This window comes from Carettochelys insculpta, chromosome 3 (genome assembly GCF_033958435.1).
Source record: "Carettochelys insculpta isolate YL-2023 chromosome 3, ASM3395843v1, whole genome shotgun sequence".
Lineage (NCBI taxonomy): Eukaryota > Metazoa > Chordata > Testudines > Carettochelyidae > Carettochelys > Carettochelys insculpta.
In genome coordinates this window covers 171,050,158-171,071,802 of record NC_134139.1, presented here as the reverse complement: position 1 = coordinate 171,071,802, position 21,645 = coordinate 171,050,158, and the positions used below count along the sequence as shown (strand labels likewise).

General features: G+C 42.6%; 1 protein-coding gene across 3 annotated transcripts in view; it reads left to right on the top strand.

The window, feature by feature from the left end:
- The window catches only part of SH3YL1 (SH3 and SYLF domain containing 1), an 86,346-nt gene that overhangs the window by 45,748 nt on the left and 18,953 nt on the right, over positions 1 to 21,645 (top strand). For all 3 annotated transcript variants that reach the window (XM_074991203.1, XM_074991202.1, XM_074991204.1), the window contains one exon: positions 205 to 261. In XM_074991203.1, the coding sequence (XP_074847304.1) occupies positions 205 to 261 (57 nt within the window). The remainder of the gene's footprint in view (positions 1 to 204; positions 262 to 21,645) is intronic.

The window sequence follows — 21,645 nt, the reverse complement described above, 5'->3', positions numbered from 1 at the left end:
CTTTCCAGTTCTGTTGGGAAAGAGACTGACTAAGATTTCTATCCCTCAGACCTAGTCCAATAAAGTTATCTCTGCTCTCCAGCTCCGCTTCTTGGCTAATTACAATAATTTTGTGGACACTGAACATAAATTATGAAAGCAGAAAACAAAGCAAATTGGGCTATATTCATGTTATATAAATTAATTGTTTACATTTTCCTGCAGCTGTAAAAAATCCACACAAACTTTATCCTGATCCTTCCAGTTGCCGTGCCGCTGAAGGTAAGTACTTGTCTTTGAATTTTCTCATTTTAATTTTTAAGAAAGGCCATGCAGAACGGGTGAGAGATCTCATGGGGATATTTTGGAAAACATTACACTTTTTTTAAAAAAAAAATCTTTATCACTTTGTCATTTTTATTATCCAGACTCATCTCATGAATTAAACAAATTAAGATTCCCTTCTGGGTTTTTTTATGTTTTAAAAATGTTTTGTATACATCTACCTTTATCTTGTTCCCTGACTTTATGCTCAGAAAGCAGGTGACTGTCACCTTCCTTCTGTCTCCTTCTGGTCTGACTTCTTATATTTCAAAAATCTTTTTCCCCCATTCAATATACATGTCCAGTCCAATAAATATACTGTATTTAATTATATTGAATGACAAAAGAAATCACTGTGACGTAATAAACCTGTGTCCAAAGCTGTCCTGTATTCTCTGGGCATAAAGTAGTGTAAATCCCGTATTAAATCAACAGATATCTACAACGGTCGAATCTAATGGTATGATGCAATCATTTTGCCACTGACTTTTACACCCTTTCACAAGATTATGCAGTGATTTGAGATTATAAAACTGCTTTTTGGTATAACACAAAGATCACTTATGCTGTGGTCTGGACTATCAACTGTTTGAAAGTCGGAATAAAGTCCTGGCTCATTTTCATCCCTAACTCAATTATGATTCTCTGCCATTCAGCACTACTTGTATTTTATGGAATTTGTACCATGAGACGTTGGCATTAGAAATTTTTTAAACTAATTTTGAATCCTAAACAGTTTATCCTTTTGTTCTGCACCTGACAGAACCCTATGGACCAAGTAGTAAATTCACGTAGCCAATGTTTAAGCCTAAGTGGCTTTTATATCCCCAAGCATGTCTTACCCTTCCAGTGGAAAACATAAATTTGTGTTGATTCCCCTGAAGCCATTTATAACAGGGATTCCCAGCCTATGGATCAGGACACAGATATGGGTCATAATTAGATTTGTTAAGGGTCGTCAGCAGGTCAGAGCTGTGTGTGGCTCTTAAAGAAGCCATTTGTAGCTCCCTAAAACTGCCACTCTAGCAGCTCTTTCTATCAATAGAAAAGCAATTACACATTACACAGACAGCTTCCTCACCTTTGATATTCGTAGCCATCCAGGCAAGCCACTTAATAGACTCTTGCAGTAAGTACTTTTTGTTCACCCTCCTCCATTTTCCCGCTTTTGTCCCCCATTCTTTTCTACGTAGCTGATTAGTCACTTTTCACTTTTTTGTCTGTATCTCCTCCCCACCCCTGAGTGTGACTCCTCCATGGTGTGAGTGTGACCCTCCAGCCCCCTCAGGCTCTGAGCATGATCCACCCAGCCTCTGAGTGTGGGGTTTAAACTGAGGAAGTGGTTTGGGCATGAGGGTCTTTCCCCTACCACAACCCAGATCAACTATAATAAACAGGGCTATTTTATTATTAATGTATTTTCCCTTTTTCTGTGAAATAACTACTATGAATATAAAAACATGATGGAGCACAATTTTATATTCTTGCCTCAGCCCCAAAATTGGCTAGTTATCGCACTTTCCCCTTCCCTCTGCTTTCCCCCCTCCCAGTTTTTGAATTGCCTTGGGTCACCAAGTCGTCTTGAATTGTCAAAATGGGTCCCCATCTGCAAAAGGTTGAAAACCGCTGATGGACCACAAACTATTTTGCAAGGCAAAGAACTATAATATTTTCGTCAAATAAATTGGATAGGCTTTTAAGCCTACAAAATAAGCTGATGCCTTGTTCAACACTAAGTTTTATATGGATATTATGTCTGGGTTAGAGTTCGAATCTGGCCTAAAGCCTGGGCACTCCATAAACGTACAGATTGTCTCACATATACTCAATGCTTACAAAATTAAAATCCTTCACCAAAATGCTTCAATATATTTTCATTCAGAAATACAATTGAATCCAATTACATTAAAAACAAATTTTGTCGAGTTTGCAACGTCCACTAAGTATGATTTAATATAATCTCGAGGTCCTGCCCAAAGCTCAATATGTTGTCTCTTGTACACAAATCATTAATAGGTAAACATGATACATTTTAAACATACAAAAGGAGGAAAAAAGTTAAAACTTGTAATACTTAAAAATATTTAACAATTCTTCATTTTAATCATCCTCATCCCTTCACCTCTGCTCTCTTTTTATATTTTCCTTAAAAGGAGAAGCTACTGCTTGCCAGTTCTGATCGTAATATATATTCTTCTTGGGGAACTTTTTCAGTTTCAGAGAGAGGTTCATTAACAAAGTCCAGTCCTCCTTCGGAAGACAAAACAAGACAGATGCACACAGGGGGAAGAGTCAAAGGGGAAACAGACAAGAAAATTCAATAATTTTCTCTAATATCATTTCTGGAAGCTCACACAAACATTCTGTAACCTGTTTGGAAACCCTCAGACCTGACAAACATTTGTCAAACTGCTAAAATAGAACTTTTACTTCTACCTCTTCTGAAAGGGAGAGAGAATTAGGATAGGTGATATTTTGTCATACTCTGCAAACCAATTTTTCTAGGTTAGCGCTCCTGCCATCCAAGAGAGCTTTTAGGTATTATGCAGCTCTGAAAACTGTAAATATATTCTGTCATTAAGCACAGACCCCTGCATTTATGTGTTGTCCCAAGATTGATTTAAACAGGGCTCCACCTGGGAGTAGGGGCCTGCACCAGTCACCAATGTAGAGTTATGACCTGTTATATTATTCAGATTTTAGGTAATTGCATCTGGTTTCAACATTTGACATCAATCTCTTCTGTCGCCAGTGCAGAAAACCACAATAGTTTGTAAATAGGACAGAGAAGTAGAAATAAAATTACTCCTCTAGAAGTCATGTTTTCAGTTTTATAATGCTATAGTAAATGTTATGTCAGGAATATTACATCTTGTCATAGCGATAGTATTCTAAGTGTCATCAAGAGGAAGGGATTAATTTCAGGAAAAAAAAGGTTGGGGATGAAGAAAGAATGATAAAAGTAACAGAAGGATTGAAACATTTTATACTTCTGTTATGTTAAATGAAAGAAGTAGATTTATATTTGAGACATTTTTAATTATCTGCTATGGAGACCTTTTGAGTTATCTTGATGATTAAAGTAATATAATCTGTTTCAAGTCCAAGATGGCATATTCAATTTAAAACATTTCTCTAAAATATTGTGATACTTGATTATATGCAAGCAGAGAAAACTGAGTTTTATACATCTCAGTTCTCTCGAGAGTAATGCTTAGATTAATGCACTAAAGTGTAAAAGATGTTTCTAAGGCTGCGTCTACACTGCAGATCCCTTTCAAAAGGATGGCTTTCAAAACTTAATGTCGAAAGATGGCATTTCAAAACAGAGTGTCCACACAGGCAAATGGGGACCGAAGGTTCAACCCACCCTTTCCAGGCCACCACACTTTCGAAAGAGAGTGCCCATGCATCCCAGGGCACTCTTTCGAAAGTACAGGGGCAGGAAGTGCTGCGGGCAGGGTCGCATGGCGGACAAGCCCTTCCGGGGCTGCTGCCTGCTGTCCCTTTAAAGGGCCCCCCACCCCAAGCCTAGGCCTGTAAATGCTGAGGGCCAGATACCTGTCCCCAGGACCTCAGACCAAGAGCGAGCGGAGGAGGCACCCTGGGCCCTTGTGGACCCCAAGAAGTTCCCCACCACATCGAGGCGGTGGCCAGTGCACTGGCCATGGTCCTAGCCACAATGCACCAGTGGCTCTGGGTGACCACCCTACTAGTTACACTCCTGGAGGCTGTCCTCAAGGCACAACATCCCCACCCAGTCCCCAAGGTCATCTGCCGCTTGTAGGGCTTCCCCACAAGCAGTGACTGGTGGGCTGGCTGGTGCTGGAGGACTGGGGTGACAACCAGTGGCTACAGAACTTCAGGGTGACCAACAGGACATTCCTGGAGCTGTACCACTGGCTCACCCCAGCCCTCCAGCAGCATGACACCCGTATGAGGACGGCACTCCTGGTCCAGAAAAGGGTGGCAATTGTTCTCTGGAAACTGGCCACCCCGGGCAGTCACCAGTCCATTGGCCACCAGTTCAGGGTGGACAAGGTCACTGTCGGGGCCGTCCTCAATGAGGTAAGCCATGCCTGTGTTATACCCCCACTGCATGCGGGGGCAGGTGCCATCTCAGCAAGGGGCATGGTCAGGGACCGGGGGGAAGTCCCACCCGACCCAGGGACAAGGGTGGGGCTGGGGACAGGGGCCCCAGGAAGGCAGGGGGCAGGCACTCAGGAGGTAGGAGGCAGGCCTTTGGGAAGGCCTGTCCTGCAGGGGAAAGGGGTGGGGACACGCAGGCACACTGCACCCCCCACACACACTCACCAGTCACCCCCCCCACCATGCCCTGCAGGTCATCTGGGTCATCAACAGGGTCCTCCTGCGGCAGCTGATCTCCATCGGGGACCTGGATTATGCTATGTGGGACTTTGACAAGTTGAGATTCCCAAACTGCTTCGGGGCCCTGGACAGTACACAAGTCACCATCTGGGCCCTGGAGCGCAGCAGCAGGGTCTATGTAAACCGCAAGGGCTGCCGTTCTGTGGTCCTGCAGGTGCTCGTTGATGTTAACGGTTGGTTCTAGGACATCTGCCTGGGCTGGTTGGCCGTGCCCATGATGTCAGGATGTTCCAGAATTCAGGGCTAGGCCGTCACATGGCCAAGGGGACCTTCATACCGCAATGGGAGCTCCCTGTCAGGAACACCACATTGCTGCCCTGTATCATGTCGAATGCAGCCTACCCCCTGTAGGCCTGGCTGCTGAGGCCATACATAGGACACACGCAACCTAGTCAGTACGTTTCCTACCCATATGGATATAATTGATATAAAACTGGAAAAGAGATATTTTAGTTGCAAATAGGCCAAGTAACCAAACATCCACATATTGCCCTGCTAGAAGCAGAAATTTGCAGAGAAGGAATTTTTGAATTTCTTTTGTTCCAGCTTGACACCCAAGCTGTCTTCTGGAACTTGAGTGAGCTACCAGTGCTTCCAGTTATCTGTCACACATCATTTTTTTGTATTGCAACTGCACAAAAATCTGAAGGGTTTCCTCAGTTCCTTATGGTTTCTCTTTACTGCTTAATAAAAACAAACAAAATCTACACCCTGTTAATGCACATAAGCAATCCTGCTCTAGAAACACAGTGACAAGAAGGCCACTTTAATTTTACCATTGTCACTGAACTTCAGATGGATGTATATGGCCAGCATAGGTGAAGAGCTGAGAGATGAGGCAAGAAAAAGAGAGAAGGGGACAGAAAGAAACACGTGGGAAAGAATAACTGGCACATTGTGTTAACCGACATGCCGCAGGACCAACTGACCAGCCATGAGGCTGTTAGAGCAGCGCCATATTTGATTATTGGGCGCCCCCAGTTCTCCTGGGGTAATGGATGACAGAGATTTTACTGTGCATGGGAGGACTAGCTCTTGCCTTGGCAAACGGAAGTCATTATTTTCCAAGTTATGAAACCAGCAAGAAACAGCTGTGGCAGGTTCTGAAATTATTCTCCTTTCTCTCATTTTCCCCTCCCATTGTGTTAGCCCAGGGAGCTCAAAGATCAGCTGGAACAAGGTAGAGCCATTGTGGCTCATTTTGGCTCTGACTGTTATGATCCTGAAAGTTAAAGATTATGTAAATGACACATCATATTTAGCATCTTGAAATTGTAAAACAAAAAATGAAAGGTGGCTTCCTGATTGATTACTGCTGTAAGTGCCCATGGAGAATCTTGCTTCAGGCAAAGTTTGAAAATACAGTTTTCCAATGACATGACAGAAAGTGTTGTGGCCAAGAATAGTATATATTTCAGATGTCCTGTGTGCGTAAATGATTTTTGTTCTTGACCTTTGGTTTTCAGTTTCTCATTTCTGAAAATGAATACAATTAATGACTCATTTTGCCTTCTTTCTTAATTTGCAAATTTCCTCATTCATAGGAAGATTATGAACATGAAGATCCTATAATAATACCACCATAGGGCAAAAATACTATTTAACATTCTGTGCTTTTCCATTTGTCAAAGGTCCCTTAACTTGCAAACTTTATGAATTAGCGGAAGTTGAAAACAGAGACGACATGCCAAAAAGCCAAAACAAAGGCAAACTTACGCTAATGAAAGAATATTTAAGAAATTCAAACACATAGCATTGATTTAGCTATAAGTCATTAATAAACAAATGGTTGGCTTTCTCACTGACAATAGTTACTCAAGTTTCTTATCTGTGTTTTTTGTTTATTTGATCCTGAAGGAGAAATGCTTGCTCACTTTGATTTAAATTAATAAAGTATCTGTACATCTACATTGGACTGGATTTTTAAGCCATTCTATGGTACAAGTAAAATTTCTAGTTGTCTTTCTCTCAGCAGTTACTCAGTAACAAGTAGGATGTCTTCATGTGTCACCCTCTTATTTGTGAGTCCATTGATGAGTAGACTTGTACAGTCTGAGCAAAACAGGAGGGAATCGAGATCTTACTTGAAATAGAAAGCTAGTTACAACTTGAAATACACAGTGAATACCATCTCACCCATTTGCTTTCCTTTTTCAAAACATTGTGAAGATGTTGTTGGGCCTGAAGGACATATCCTGTGAGGTAGATAGGAATCCTTATTCCCTATTCCACATTTGAAGAACCTGAGACAGAACTTCAAATAACTTATCTCAGAGGTACTGTGGTCTACTGATTTAGTCATGGAGCTGGGAATTGATAGGCCTGGCTTCTAATCCTAGTTCTACCACAGATTTGCTTTATGAAAGTTTCTTCATAGTGTCAGACATATGTAGGTCAAAAAGAAATATTAGATCATAGAATCTGACTTCTTATTTAGCACAGCGCATAAATTTCACCCAGTTATTCATACATTGAGCTGAACAACTGGTGTTTTCACTGAAGCATACCTTCTAGAAAGGCTGTCACATAATCAGGTGTGGCTGATGATCACGAGTACCAACCTCAGGACAGAGGATAAAAAAGGAAGGGCAGAAACCCTGAACTGGTTGTATGCCCTATAATTAGGGTTGTGTTCTGCCATGGAGGTCACAGATGCCAAGACTTTCCAGGACCTCCATGACTTCTGCAGGGGCTGATTCCAGAACCATCCAACCAGCTGGCTTCAGAGCCAGCTGCTCAGGTGACACTCAGGACAGCGACACCAGCCAGTGATAGAATGGGCATGGGTACAGCCCCACGAGCCACTCCTTTAGCAGCTCCTAGATTATGTAACACAAAGGCTACGTCTACAGTAGCCCCAAACTTCGAAATGGCCACACAAATGGCCATTTCGAAGTTTGCTAATGAAGCGCTGAAATGCATATTCAGCGCTTCATTAGGATGTGGGCGGCTGCGGTGCTTCGAAATTGATGTGGCTTGCCGCCGCGCAGCTCGTCCCAACAGGGCTCCTTTTCGAAAGGACCCCGCCTACGTCGAAGTCCCCTTATTCCCATCTGCTCATGGGAATAAGGGGACTTAGACGTAGGTGGGGTCCTTTCGAAAAGGAGCCCCCTCGGCATGAGCCGCGTCAATTTCAAAGCACCACGTCTGCCTGCGTGCTAATGAAGCACTGAGTGTGCATTTCAGCGCTTCATTAGTAAACTTTGAAATGGCCATTTGTGTGGCCATTTCGAAGTTTGGGGCAAGTGTAGACATGGCCAAAGAGAAATATCTAAGGCTGTGTCAACACTAGCAAGTTGTTTTGAAAGATTTTTCAAAAAAAGGGGACTCTTTTGAAATATCCATCAGCATGTTCACACAAAAAGCAGTCATTTGAAAACAAATCAAAAGAATGCAGCACTGCTTTTGAAATTGCTCTTCCTTTCCCATTTCAGGAAGAGTGCCCCTTTCAAAAAATCATGGCACCTGATTTTTCGATCCCTGGCCCATTCTTTCAAAAGAGCTGGGGCTGTGTGGATACTCTCTTTTGAAAAAGCAGATTGCTCTTTCAAACTGCTTTTTTGTGTGTGGATGCTGTCTTTCAAAAGAAGTTCTTCTGGAGGAGATCTTCCGGAAGGGCTGAGGGGAATAAGGGGATTTGAAAATGTGTGGGGTCCTTTCAAAAAGGATCCCCGTGTGGCCACACGGAGCTGCGCACATTCGAAATCAGCACTTTCAAAGCACTGTGGCCAAAAGCATACAAATGCTAATGAGGCAGTGAATATTCAGTTCAGCGCCTCATTAGTATTTTTCGATTTGGCCATTAGTGTTGCCATTTTGAAGGTTTGGCCAAGTGTGGCCACAGCCAAGGAAAGGGGAAGAGGGAAGTTGGGTGTTGTAAATGAGTTTAGGATTGGTGGTTGGGATGGCAGATAGAGGGAAAATCAGGGTGAGGCAGAAGTGGTCTCAGGGATCATTGCAGGTGGAGGGAAGCCTCCTTTGTCATAAGATCCAGATCATAACATTATACAGGGATTGGAAAGTTCTGATGTTTAATGTGCTTATGATGTTGAAAATAACAAATTGTGTTCATATTTGGAGAAAATAGCTACTAATTATGGGCACTCTCCACAGCGCATTTGAAAAAACTTCTTTCAAAAGATCATGACCACAGACAAAAAAGCAAATCAAAGAAATCCATCAACTCAATGCTTTTTTTTGCCTCAGTCTTCACAAACGAGGACAGCTCTCACATTATGGTGCTAGAAGATGCAGTATGGAAGGGTGGAGGGCAGCTCTCAGTGGGGAGGGAACAAGTGAAGAGCTACTTAGAAAAAACATGTACACAAATCCATGGATCTGGATTTAATGCACCCAAGGGTGCTGAGGGAATTAGCAGACGTCATTGCTGAGCCTTTGGCTATTATCTCTGAAGACTCTCGGAGATCAGAAGAGATCCCAGAAGATTGATAAAAAGGCAAATGTAGTGCCAATCTTTAAAAAAGGAAAGGACAATCCAGGAAGCTATGGACCATTCAGCCTTACCTCAGTCCCTGGGAAAATGAGGATCCTCAAGGAATCCATTGTGGAGCACTTGGAAGAGGGGAAAGTGATCAAAAGTAGCCAACATAGATTCATCAAGGGCAAGTCGTGCCTGACCAATCTGGTTAGTTTCTGTGATGAGGTAACATGCTCTGTGGATATGAGAGAGTCAGTGAAAGTGACACACCTTGACTTCAGCAAAGCCTTTGATACAGCCTCCCACAACATTCTTGCCTATAAATTAAGTATGGGTTGGATCCATGGACTATATGATTGGATAGGAAGCTGGTTTGACAATTGGGCCCATCGGGTAGTGGTCAATGGCTCCATATCTGGATGGTGGTCACTTTCAAGTGGAGCGTCCCAAGGCTCGGTTCTGGGGTCGGTGTTGTTCAACATCTTTATTAATGACCTGGATGAGGGACTGGATTGCTCCTTCAGCAAGTTTGCAGATGACACTAACCTAGGGGAAGAGGTAGATACATGGGAGGGTAGAGATCAGATTCAGAGTGACCTAAATATATTGGAGGACTGGGGCAAAAGAAATCAGATGTAGTTCAACAAGATGAAGTGTGGAGCCCTGCATTTGGGACAGAAGAATCCCAAGTATTGCTATAGGCTGGGGAGCAACTGGCTAAGCAGCAGTACAGTGGAACCTAGGGATTATGGTGAATGAAAAGCTAGATATGAGTAAACAGTGTGCCCTTGTAGCCAAGGAGGCTAACGGCATATTGGGGGTGCATTAGGAAGAGCATTTCAAGCAGATCTAGAGAGTTGGTCCCCTCTATTCAGCACTGGTGAGGCCCCATGTGGAGTATTGTCCAGGTTTGCCCCCCCTCCTCAAAAGAAAAAGGATGTGGATGTGCTGGAGCAGATTCAGCAGAGGGCAACAAAAATTAAGGGGCTGGAGCATGTGACCTATGAGGAGAGGCTGTGGAATTTGGGCTTATTTAGTTTGCAGAAGAGAAGATTGAGGGGTGATTTAATAGCAGCATTCAACTTCTTGAAGGGGAGCTCTAAAGAGGATGGAGAGAAACTGGTGATGGATGGCAGAACAAGGAGCAATGGTCTGAATTTACAAAAGGAGAGGAGTAGGTTGGATATTAGGAAAAACTGAAGCACTGGAATGTGTTGCCTAGAGAGGTGGTGGAGTCTCCATCCCTAGATGATTTTAAGTCCCAACTTAACAAAGACCTGGCTGGGGTGACTTAGTTGGGGTTGATCCTATTTGAAGCAGGGAGCTGGACTTGGTGACCTCTTGAGGTCCATTCCAGCCCTGTGATTCTGTGATCACAGTAACAAGGACATAGCTGAGATGGTTCTCATAGATGAAGCTATTGGGTCAATTTGGAGAGAAGACAACATGTGACATGGATCTTTGGGACTATTGCATTTTCCAGGCACACACAGCTCTGATTACATCTACAGGTGGTGTTGATGGAGTGCATTGCAAGTTTGGTATAGGCGGCATTTGTATTTAGAAGTTTAGAGGTAATAATATTCTTTTCCCAGGAGTTCCGCATTCGTGACATTTGAAAGTGGTTTTTCTCCATGAGGAGTTAGATGACACTTACATATTTCACTTTCTCCAGAATTTATTTTCTGCTTCCCAAAGTTATGTATGACAGCTCTGGATCTGTCTTGGCAAGTCTCAGAGCTGACAGGGAAGAGATTTAATCAGGGATCCAGTGTGCATCTATTTTGTCTCTCTTGCCTATTTCTACCATATAGCATTACTTATGCAGTGACATGCACAGGACCCTTCGTTGCTGTTACAGATCCAAGACTAACACAGCTACCCCTCCGATACTATCCTGGAAGAGATGCAGATGTCTGTGAAGACTGTCTTGCTGGCAGCCTTCTCACAGGGCTTTAGAATTTTGATCATGAACATTACTAAGCTCCGCTGTGCCTGTCAGTATATAGACTTTCACCATCTCTAACAAAAAACGTGCCTTGGGTACCTAGCTTGCCTAAGATTTTGTAGCATGTGATACCTGGAGTTTCACCTTATAAGGGATATGCCCCTTGCAAATTTTCATCTATACAGAACACAATCAGTTTAACAGTGTTGCTCTGACAAGGATGGCTTTAAAATGGTTGCTTCAAACTGTACTAAAACTATTCGAAGTTGAAATGCAAATGCATTTGCATGGCAACAGGTGCAGCTCAAGGTATGTCTACACTACTGGCCAGATCAATGGACAGCAATCAATCCAGCAGGTTTCAATTGATCACAATAAATCAGCTGCTGATTGCTCTCCTGTTGACACAGTACACCACCAGAGTAAGAAGCTCAAGGGGAGTCTCTGGGAGAAAGGCTCATATTGGCACACTGCAGTTAGTAGATTTAAATGTCAACTACAACTACGCCATTCATGTAGCTGAAATTGCATAACTGAGATCAATCTCCCAAGTAGTGTATACTAGGCCTCGGGTGCCGATTGAGATTTAAGTATTTCATATGGATCGCTGTGGTGGGGTAGTCACTATGGTAGAAGACCTTTTTAATTAAGATCTTAGGGAAAATTCCAAAATGATTGAAAAATCCATCATTTCTCTTTCTTAAGATAGGGGACACAGAGGCATTTTGAGTACTCAAAATTATAAATGAGAATGTATAGTGTTAGGGCCGTGCAGTATTCAGAAAGACTCCTATGTTAACATAAGAAGGTACCTATATGTAGAATCAAGGATGGCACATATTTCAAAAGTGATGGGTCTGAGTCTTCTCTGATGTATAGTAGAATTACATTTGTTGTTTAAAAAATGAGTGATTTCAATGGATTTACCTCTGATTACAATAGTGTGAGAATAGATTTAGGCTTACAGAATGCTATTTAGAAATTGAAAACTTTCTGCCATGCATAGTAGGCATGTCAAGTTTATCACAGAAATTTTTGTGTGTTTTGTCCTCTGCGGTTGCTGTCCACTGGATACAGTTTACCTTGGAATAGAAAATGCAGAAATATTCACATACACAACCTATACAGTATTATCTTCTTTTTATAGCGATATGTAGGGCTACATATAGCAGATTATAAACTGTAAAGCAACAAGCCAGCTCAAAATGACTAATAGATATTTGTTTCAGAAGATCCCTGTTCAGAGGGGCAATGTGGGATATCTATCATAAGCCTTGATCATGTCCATAAATTTAGCTAACATTCAGGAGCTGGATAGTACTTAGTTTTTTTTAAACGTTTTATCCAAGCCTGCTCTATTTTTGTGATTTTTTTCTGGCAAGTCTTATGACATACTTACATTTAGTTACAGGAATAATAAAACATCCATCTGGTGGTCTTTCAGTATTATTTTTGTTGCTGTTCAGAACTTCATTTTATTATTAATAGAAAAGTAGGAAATCCCAGAAATTATTTCAGAAACTATTTTAATTTGGGATTCATTTTTAGTAGGATCATAGATAGGAGGTATGCAGTAACTGGCTTATGCCATGATAAACTGAGCAAAAATATGTTACATATGAGATTCAGTTGGCCATATTGGAACAAATACCTCATTGACCTTCATAGTCATTCTGAGCTAGCTGATTATAAGGTATAAAGGGATTGAGGTCAGGAATTGCTAGAATTAGAAAATTGTGGTCTTTGATTCATGGGAAGCAACATGGAGTAGGACAACATGTGCTGCCTCTTCTGTTGACCACAAATGGTGATCTGCGGTCAGTGAGAGCTGCGATCACCCTATACCTGTGGAGGTGCAAGTAAATATAGAGTTGGAGGCCCACCAGGCACTAACCCAGGCAGACTGGATCTGGCCCCTGGGCCAGTGTTTTCCTACCCCTGCTGTTTGTTAACATGATATAATCAGTTAACATAATATATTGGCTTATTTATTCTGTTCTGAATTTTGATTTTGGGGTATATTTTTAAACATTTTGTGTCAGTGTTATGTAGTCAGTGGACAGTGTTACTTTAGAATATTTATACATGCTGAAATGGCAATTCAGAACTACATACTGCATGGGGCTATGGATACTTTTTCCTAATCTTTGAAGTAAGCGCAGATGAAGGTAAAATTAAAACAATCTGTTCTTCACCTAGGAAAGTATTTAAGATTAGCTAGCCTACTCTTAGTAATACAACTAAAAAAAATTTCCCTATTCGCGAAAACGTCTATCATCTTTTAGTCATTAGCTGTAGTGCATGAACTCAAATGGCATTTTTAAATCCATAAAATTGGAAATTACATCAAGAAAACAGTGCAAACTGTTTTCATAGAATCATAGAGCAATAGAACTGGAAGACACCTAAAAAAGCCATTGAGTCCAGCCCCTTTCTCTAAGCAGGACCAAACCCATCAGATCAGGCCCACCAAGGCTTTGTCGAGGTGAGACTTAAACACTTCCAGGGATAGAGACACCACTACTTCCCTGGGTAGACCATTCCAGTGCTTCACCACCCTCCTACTGAAAAAGTTTTTCCTAATGTTCAACCTGGGCCTTCCCAACCACAATTTGAGGCCATTGTTCCGTGTTCTGCCATCCGTGACCACTGTGAACAGCCTCTCTCCAGACTCTTTGCAGCCTCCCTTCAGAAGCTGAAGGCTGTTATCAAGTCCCCCCTCAGTCTTCTCTTCTTCAGACTAAACAGTCCCAATTCCCTCAACCTTTCTTCATAGGTCATATGCTCCAGCCCCCTAATTATTTTGGTTGCCCTCCGCTGGACCCTCTCCAGTGTATCCACATCCTTCCTATAATTGGGGGCCCAGAACTGGACACAGTACTCCAGATGCGGCCTCACCAAAGCCGAATAAAGAATCATAGAATCATACAACACTAGGACCGGAAGGGGCCTTGAGAGGCCATCGAGTCCAGTCCCCTGCCCTGACGGCAGGACCGACCACTATCTACACCATCCCTGATAGACATCTATCTACTCTGTTCTTAAATATCTCCAGCGAGGAAGATTCCACAACCTCCCTTGGCAACTTATTCCAGTACTTGACCACCCTGACAGTTAGGAACTTTTTTCTAATGTCCAACCTAAACTTCCCTTGCTGCAGTTTAAGTCCATTGCCTCTTGTTCTCTCCTCAGAGGCCAAGAAGAACAAGTTTTCTCCCTCCTCCTTATGACACCCTTTAAGATATCTGAAAACCGCTATCATGTCCCCCCTGTCTTCTTTTTTCCAAGCTAAACAAGCCCAATTCTTTCAGCCTTTCTTCATAAGTCATGTTCTCCAGACCTTTTATCATTCTAGTTGCTCTTCTCTGGACCTTCTCCAATTTTTCCACATCTTTCTTGAATTGGGGTGCCCAGAACTGGACACAATATTCCAGCTGAGGTCTAACCAGCGCAGAGTAGAGCGGTAGAATGATTTCTCGTGTCTTGTTCACAACACACCTGCTAATGCATCCCAGAATCATGTTTGCTTTTTTTGCAACAGCATCACACTGTTGACTCATATTTAACTTGTGATCTACTAGAACCCCTAGGTCCCTTTCTGCTGTACTCCTTCCTAGACAGTCTTTTCCCATTCTGTGTGTGTGAAACAGATTATTCCTTCCTAAGTGCAGCACCTTACATTTATCTTTATTAAACTTCATCCTGTTTACTTCAGACCATTTCTCTAATTTATCTAGATCATTCTGAATTATGACCCTATCCTCCAAGGTAGTTGCAACCCCTCCCAGCTTGGTATCATCTGCAAACTTAATAAGCGTAAAGAAGAATAATCACTTCTCTGGATCTACTGGTAACGCTCCTCTTGATGCAACCTAATATTCCATTAGCTTTCTTGGCTGCAACGGCACACTGTTGACTCATGTCCAGCTTCTCGTCCACTAGAACTCCCAGGTCCTTTTCTGCAAAACTACTACCAAGTCAGTTGGACCCCAGCCTGTAACAATGCTTGGGATTCTTCTGGCCCAAGTGCAGGGCTCTGCACTTGTCCTTATTGAGCCTCATCAGATTTCTTGCAGCCCAGTCTTCCAATTTGTCTAAGTCAGTCTGGACTCTGTCCCTACCCTCCAGCCTATCTACCTCTCCCCCTAGGTTAGTGTCATCCGCAAACTTGCTGAGGGTGCAATCCAACCCCTCATCCAGGTCACTGATAAATATGTTAAACAGAACAGGAACCAGAACCAAACCTCGGAGCACTCCACTAGAAACTGACCGCCATCCTGACATCGAGCTGTTGATCACTAACCGCTTGGCCCGACCTTCTAGCCAGCTTTCTATTCATTTTACCGTCCATTTATCCAATCCACATTCCTTTAACTTGCTGGCAAGAATATTGTGGGAGACCGTATCAAAAGCTTTGCTAAAGTCAAGATAAATCACATCCATTGATTTATTTCCCCTATCCGCAGAACCAGTTATCTCATCGTAGAAACTAATCAGATTGGTCAAGCGTGACTTGCCCTTCATGAATCCATACTGACTATTCCTGATCACTCTCCCCTCCTCCAAGTGCCTCAAAATGACTTCCTTGAGGAGCCCCTCCATGATTTTTCCAGGGACTGATATAAGACTGACAGGCCTATAGTTCCATGGATCATCCTTCTTCTCTTTTTTAAAGATGGGCACTACATTTGCCTTTTTCCAATCATCCAGGATCTCTCCCAATCTCCATGACTTTTCAAAGATAACGACCAAGGGCTCATCAACAACATACGCCAACTCCCTCAGAACCCTAGGATGAATTAGGTCCGGGACCATCGATTTTATGTACATTTAGCTTTTTTAGATAGCTCCTAACCTGTTCTTTCCCCACCAAAGGCTGTCCACCTTCATTCCACAATGCATCACTTATCGTATTAGTCCAGGAGCTGTCTTTGTCTGTGAAGACAGAGGCAAAGAAAGCATTAAGTACTTCAGCTTTCCCTACATCATCTATCACTGGGTTACCTCCCTCATCCAGTAGGGGCCCCACGCCCTCTCTGATCACCTTCTTCTTGGTAACATGCCTGTAGAAACTTTTCTTGTTATCCTTCACATTCCTCGCGAGTCGCAATTCCAGTTGCACTTTTGCCTTCCTGATAACTGCCCTACATTCTTGAGCTATATGTTTGTACCCCTCCCTAGACATCTGTCCCAGTTTCCACTCTTTGTAAGCTCCCTTTTTGTGCCAAAGTTTTCCAAGGATTTCCCTATTAAGCCAGTTTGGTCTCCTACCATATTTACTTCTCTTGCTGCGCATTGGGATGGTTTCTTTCTGCACCTTCAATAGAGCTTCCTTAAAATACTGCCAGTTTTCCTGGACTCCTTTTCCCTCCATGGTAGCATCCCAGGGGATTCTGCCCATCAAGTTCCTGAAGGAGTCAAAGTCTGCTTTTCTGAAGTCCAAGGTGTGTAATTTGCTGCTCTCTTTCCTTCCTTTGGTCAGGATCCTGAAGTCTACCATCTCATGATCACTTCTTCCCAGGTTGTCCCCCACCTCTACCTTCCTATTAGTTCCTCCCTGTTTGTAAGCAGCAGGTCAAGCCACGCACAACTTCTGGTTGGGTCCTTCAGCACTTGTACCAAGAAGTGATCCCTAACATTCTCCAGAAATTTCCTGGACTGCTTGTGTACCGCTGTATTGGTCTCCCAACAGATGCCAGGGTAATTGAAGTCCCCCACAACAGCAAGAGCCCGCGATCTGGAAACTTCTCTCAGTTGTCTAAAAAAAGCCTCATCTACCTCATCATCCTGATTTGGCAGCCTGTAGCAGACACCAACCACCACGTCTCCAGTGCTGCCTACACCACTAAGCTTGACCCATAGATTCTCAACAGGCTTTTCTCCCTCTATGTACTGGAGTTCCAAGCAATCATAGTGCTCTCTTACATACAGTGCAACTCCTCCTCCTTTTCGCCCTTGCCTGTTCTTCCTGAACAGTTTATACCCATTCATGGCAGTGCTCCAGTCATGCGAGTCATCCCACCAAGTCTCTGTTATTTCAATCAAGTCATAGTTCTTGGACTGAGCCAGGGCTTCTAATTCCTCCTGCTTGTTACCCAGGCTTCTGGCATTGGTGTACAAACACCTTAGATAACCAGTCGATCTCCCCACCCTCACTACTCGAACCAAGGGTCCACTTGTGTTGAACATTCCCCTTTGCATTTCTTCCCGGCCTCCAAGTTCCTTTCTACCCACAGGGTTTCGGTCACCTTCCCCCAGCAATCCTAGTTTAAAGCTCTCCTCGCTAAGTTTGCAAGCCTACTTGCGAAAATGCGCCTTCCTCTCTTGGTTAGGTGGACCCCATGTCTTCCCAATAATCCTTGTGCCCGGAACAGCGTCCCACGATTGAAGAATCCAAAGCCCTCTCTCCGACACCACCTGCATAACCACGCATTTACTTCCTCAATTCAATGGTCCCTACCTAGCCCTTTCCCTTTGACAGGAAGGATGGACGAGAACACCACTTGCACTCCAAATTCTTTGGCCCTTCTAGCCAGTGCCACATAATCTGCAGTAACCTGCTCGAGGTCATTCTTGGCCGTATTGTTAGTTCCCACATGCAGTAGTAGGAAGGGGTAGTATTCTGAAGGCTTGAGCAGTTTTGTAAGGCTCTCAGTCACATCCTGAATTCAAGCTCCCAGTAAACAGCACACCTCACAAGATTGCAGGTCTGGTCGGCAGATGGATGGTTCAGTCCCTCTTAGGAGGGAGTCCCCTACCACCACCACCTATCTTTTTCTTCTGGGGGTGGTGGTCATTGAACCCCCACCCCTAGGACTACACATCCCCTGTCCTGTAGTAGAAGCAGTTCTCTTGCGATTTTTTTCCCTGTGAGGCTCCTTCCAAAGCATTCACCACCGCAGAACCAGTGGAGAGTGCTTAAAAGTGATTACATATCTCTATATCAATGGGGAACTCACGTGCCGGCCTTCTTTTTCTTCTAGAAGTTACATGCTGCCAGTTCTCCACTTCATCCCTTAGCGCCCTCCCCAGTTCTTCCATCTGCTATGCTTACAAGATTAAACGCTCCCTTCTGTCAAGGAAATCTTCATCCTCCCTGATTGAGTGTAGGGTCAACACTTGAGCCTCCAGTCCTCTAATTTCTTCTTCTAAAATGGAGACCAGCTTACACTTAGTGCCGATGAAATCCTTTCTTTCCTCAGGGAGGAAGACAAACATGGCGCATCCCGAGCAGGTAACAGCAGCAGGCCTGTCACTATCCATGCCTGCCATCCTAGAACAGTGATTTAAAAGAGAGGCAATGGTCCCTGGCCCCTTCCACTCCCTTCCTAACTCCCTGTCTGCACTCCCCTGTTCGCTTGGACACTGCTTTATAAAGCCCTGAACTGCCTCAAAGTCCCTACCCTTACTGAGGCTCAGCCAATCAGCGGAGGCTTCTAGATAAGCTTATTTAGCAGCCAACAAATTCCAACAGTCACAGTCCACCTTCCGTGGGGGAGGAGGGTCAGGAAAAAAAAAAATAACCAACAACCACACACCACAGAGCAGAAAAACGCCACAGCCAGAAAGCCCCAAACACAACATGCACCCAGACAGTCTCTTACTTAAGAATCCTGTACTTGCTTCTCCTTTATCTGCTTGGAGAAATTCCTCTCTAACTCCCTATTTTGCATAGATGGATTTTTTTTACATATTTTTTTTCGAACCCTCAAGAGAACCGGGCATTGTTTCATTTATCTTTTCCACAGGAGTTATAGTAATAATAAATATCTAATAATATGTATAGTAATAAACTTTTTAAGCTTTTAAAAATTACTTTTGTTATCATAGAATAATGGCAGGATCAAGTACTGTCTGAACCATCCCTGATAGACATCTATCTAACCTGTTCTTAAATATCCCCAGCGATGGAGATTCTACAACCTCCCTTGGAAATTTATTCCACTGTTTGTCCACCCTGACAGTTAGGAACTTTTTCCTAATGTCCAGCCTAAACCTCCCTTGCTGCAGTTTAAGTCCATTGTCTCTTGTTCTATCCTCAGAGGCCAAAAAGAACAAGTTTTCTCCCTTCTCCTTATGACATCCTTTTAGATACCTGAAAACCGCTATCATGTCGCTCCTCAATCTTCTCTTTTCCAAACTAAACAAGCCCAGTTCTTTCAGCCTTTCTTCATAGGTCACATTCTCTATACCTTTAATAATTCTTGTCGCTCTTTTCTGGACCCTCTCTAATTTCTCCACATCTTTCTTGAGCTGCGGTGCCCAGAACTAGACACAATACTCCAGCTGAGTCCTAATCAGCACAGAGTAGAGCAGAAGAGTGACTTCTTGTGTCTTGTTCACAACATACCTGATAATGCATCCCAGAATCATGTTTACTTTTTTTGCAACAGCATCACACTGTTGACTCATCTTTAGCTTGTGGTCCACTATAACCCCTAGATCCCTTTCTGCTGTAGTCATTCGTAGACAGTCTCCCCCCATTCTGTAGGTGTGAAACTGATTGTTCCTTCCCAAGTGGAGCACTTTGCATTTGTCCTTATTTAAACTTCATCCTGTTTACTTCAGACCATTTCTCCAATTTATCCAGACAGTACTTGATCCTGCCATTAGGGCAGGGGGCTGGACTCAATGGCCTCTCGAGGTCCCTTCCAGTCCTACTATTCTAGGATTCTATGATAACAAAAGTCATTTTTAAAAGCTTAAAAGTTTATTACTATACATATTTATCCAGATCAGTTTGAATTATGAACCTATCCTCCAAAGCATTGTAATCCCTCCCAGCTTGGTATCATCCGCAAGCACAATAAGCGTACTTTCTATGCCAATATCTAAATCGTTGATGAAGATATTGAACAGAACCAGTGCTAAAACAGACCCCTGTGGAATCCCGCTTGTTATACTTTTCCAGCAGGATTGAGAACTATTAAGGACTACTCTCTGAGTACGGTTATCCAGCCAGTTATGCACCTACCGTATAGTAGCCTCATCTCAATTGTATTTGCCTAGGTTTTTTTTAATAAGAATATCATGTGAGACCATATCAAATGCTTTACTAAAGTCTAGGTATACCACATCTACTGCTTCTCCCCTATCCACAAGGCTCGTTATCCTATCAAAGAAAGCTATCGGATTGGTTTGACGTGATTTGTTCTTTACAAATCCATGCTGGCTGTTCCCTATCTCCTTACCACCTTCCAAGTGCTTGCAGATGATTTCTTTAATTAGCTGCTCCATTATCTTTGCTAGCACAGATGTTAAACTGACTGCCCTGTAGTTTCCTGAGTTATTCTTATTCCCCTTTTTATAGATGGGCAATATATTTGCCCTTTTCCAGTCTTCTGGAATCTCTCCTGTCTCCCATGATTTTCCAAAGATGATAGATAAAGGCTCGGATACCTCCTCTATCAGCTCCTTGAGTATTCTCGGATGCATTTCATCAGGTCCTGGTGACTTGCAGACATCGAATTTTTCTAAGTGATATTTGATCACTTTGCTTTCAACTAAATGAGACAGCATTATAAGGGAGATCTTATTTGTGATAGTTAAAATAATTAGATTCCTGAGATGCTGTCAATGAGATTGTAACAATCTATTAGTATATACTTATATCATATGATACAAATAGTACAGGTTGAACTTCTCTAATCTGGAGCTCTGTCATCCAGCAAACTCCCTAATCCAGCATGATTTTAGTTTAGCTGGACAACCATTTTGCATGGGTGTGGCCAAGTTTCCCATGGTCTCATCAAATTTGTTTATAGCCACGTGTTCTGTGCTGTTATTTAGCTGTAATTTACTCCTAAATGTCTTCTAAGAGTCCAGTAAGCAGTGGTAGTGTTCGTAATGTACTTGACAATATTGATGTTCCACAGTCTGGCAAATTCTCTCATCTGCCACTGGTCAGGTGCCGAGGGTACCAGATGAGAGAGGTTCAACCTGTATCTTAAAAAGTATAAAAAGTTGTTGACTGTCTTAGCTTATTAAGTGAATACAAATACAGACTTAAAACTTATTTGTTTGTAAATTTTATGATGAAGATTTGTAGGTGATCATTTAACATAAGTATTTCAATGAGTCCTGAACTGACACTGGGCAAAATAATTGAGAGAGAGACTGTGGTGGTAGGCAGCTATATTGTGCTCATCTACAGTGGGGAAAAGCAAGACAATGAATACTCTGCTTAACTGTCAGTTAAGTTATCAGCATTGATAAAGGAAGCAGATTTTTAAGTCCTTGAACTTTGGTCTTAGTAAATAAATAGCTTTATACTTAATCATTTTTATAGAATTCTGTATTACAATAGACTATGATGATCTAGTCTGATCTCCTGTTTGTCGGAAGCCATAGATAAAAGATTATTACAGGGGCAGTTGACCAGTAGGATTAATACCTCCCTATACCATGAGTTGATGCTTTTAATTATTCAGCCTGAAGTCACTGCTGTATGACATTGTGAACTCTCATAAAATTTGCTCTGCACTGTGCCCCTAAGTCTCTTAATTATGCTTTCCCAAGTTGGCTCCTCATATCAAATAACAATATTTTGCATTAATTTTCCCTGGAT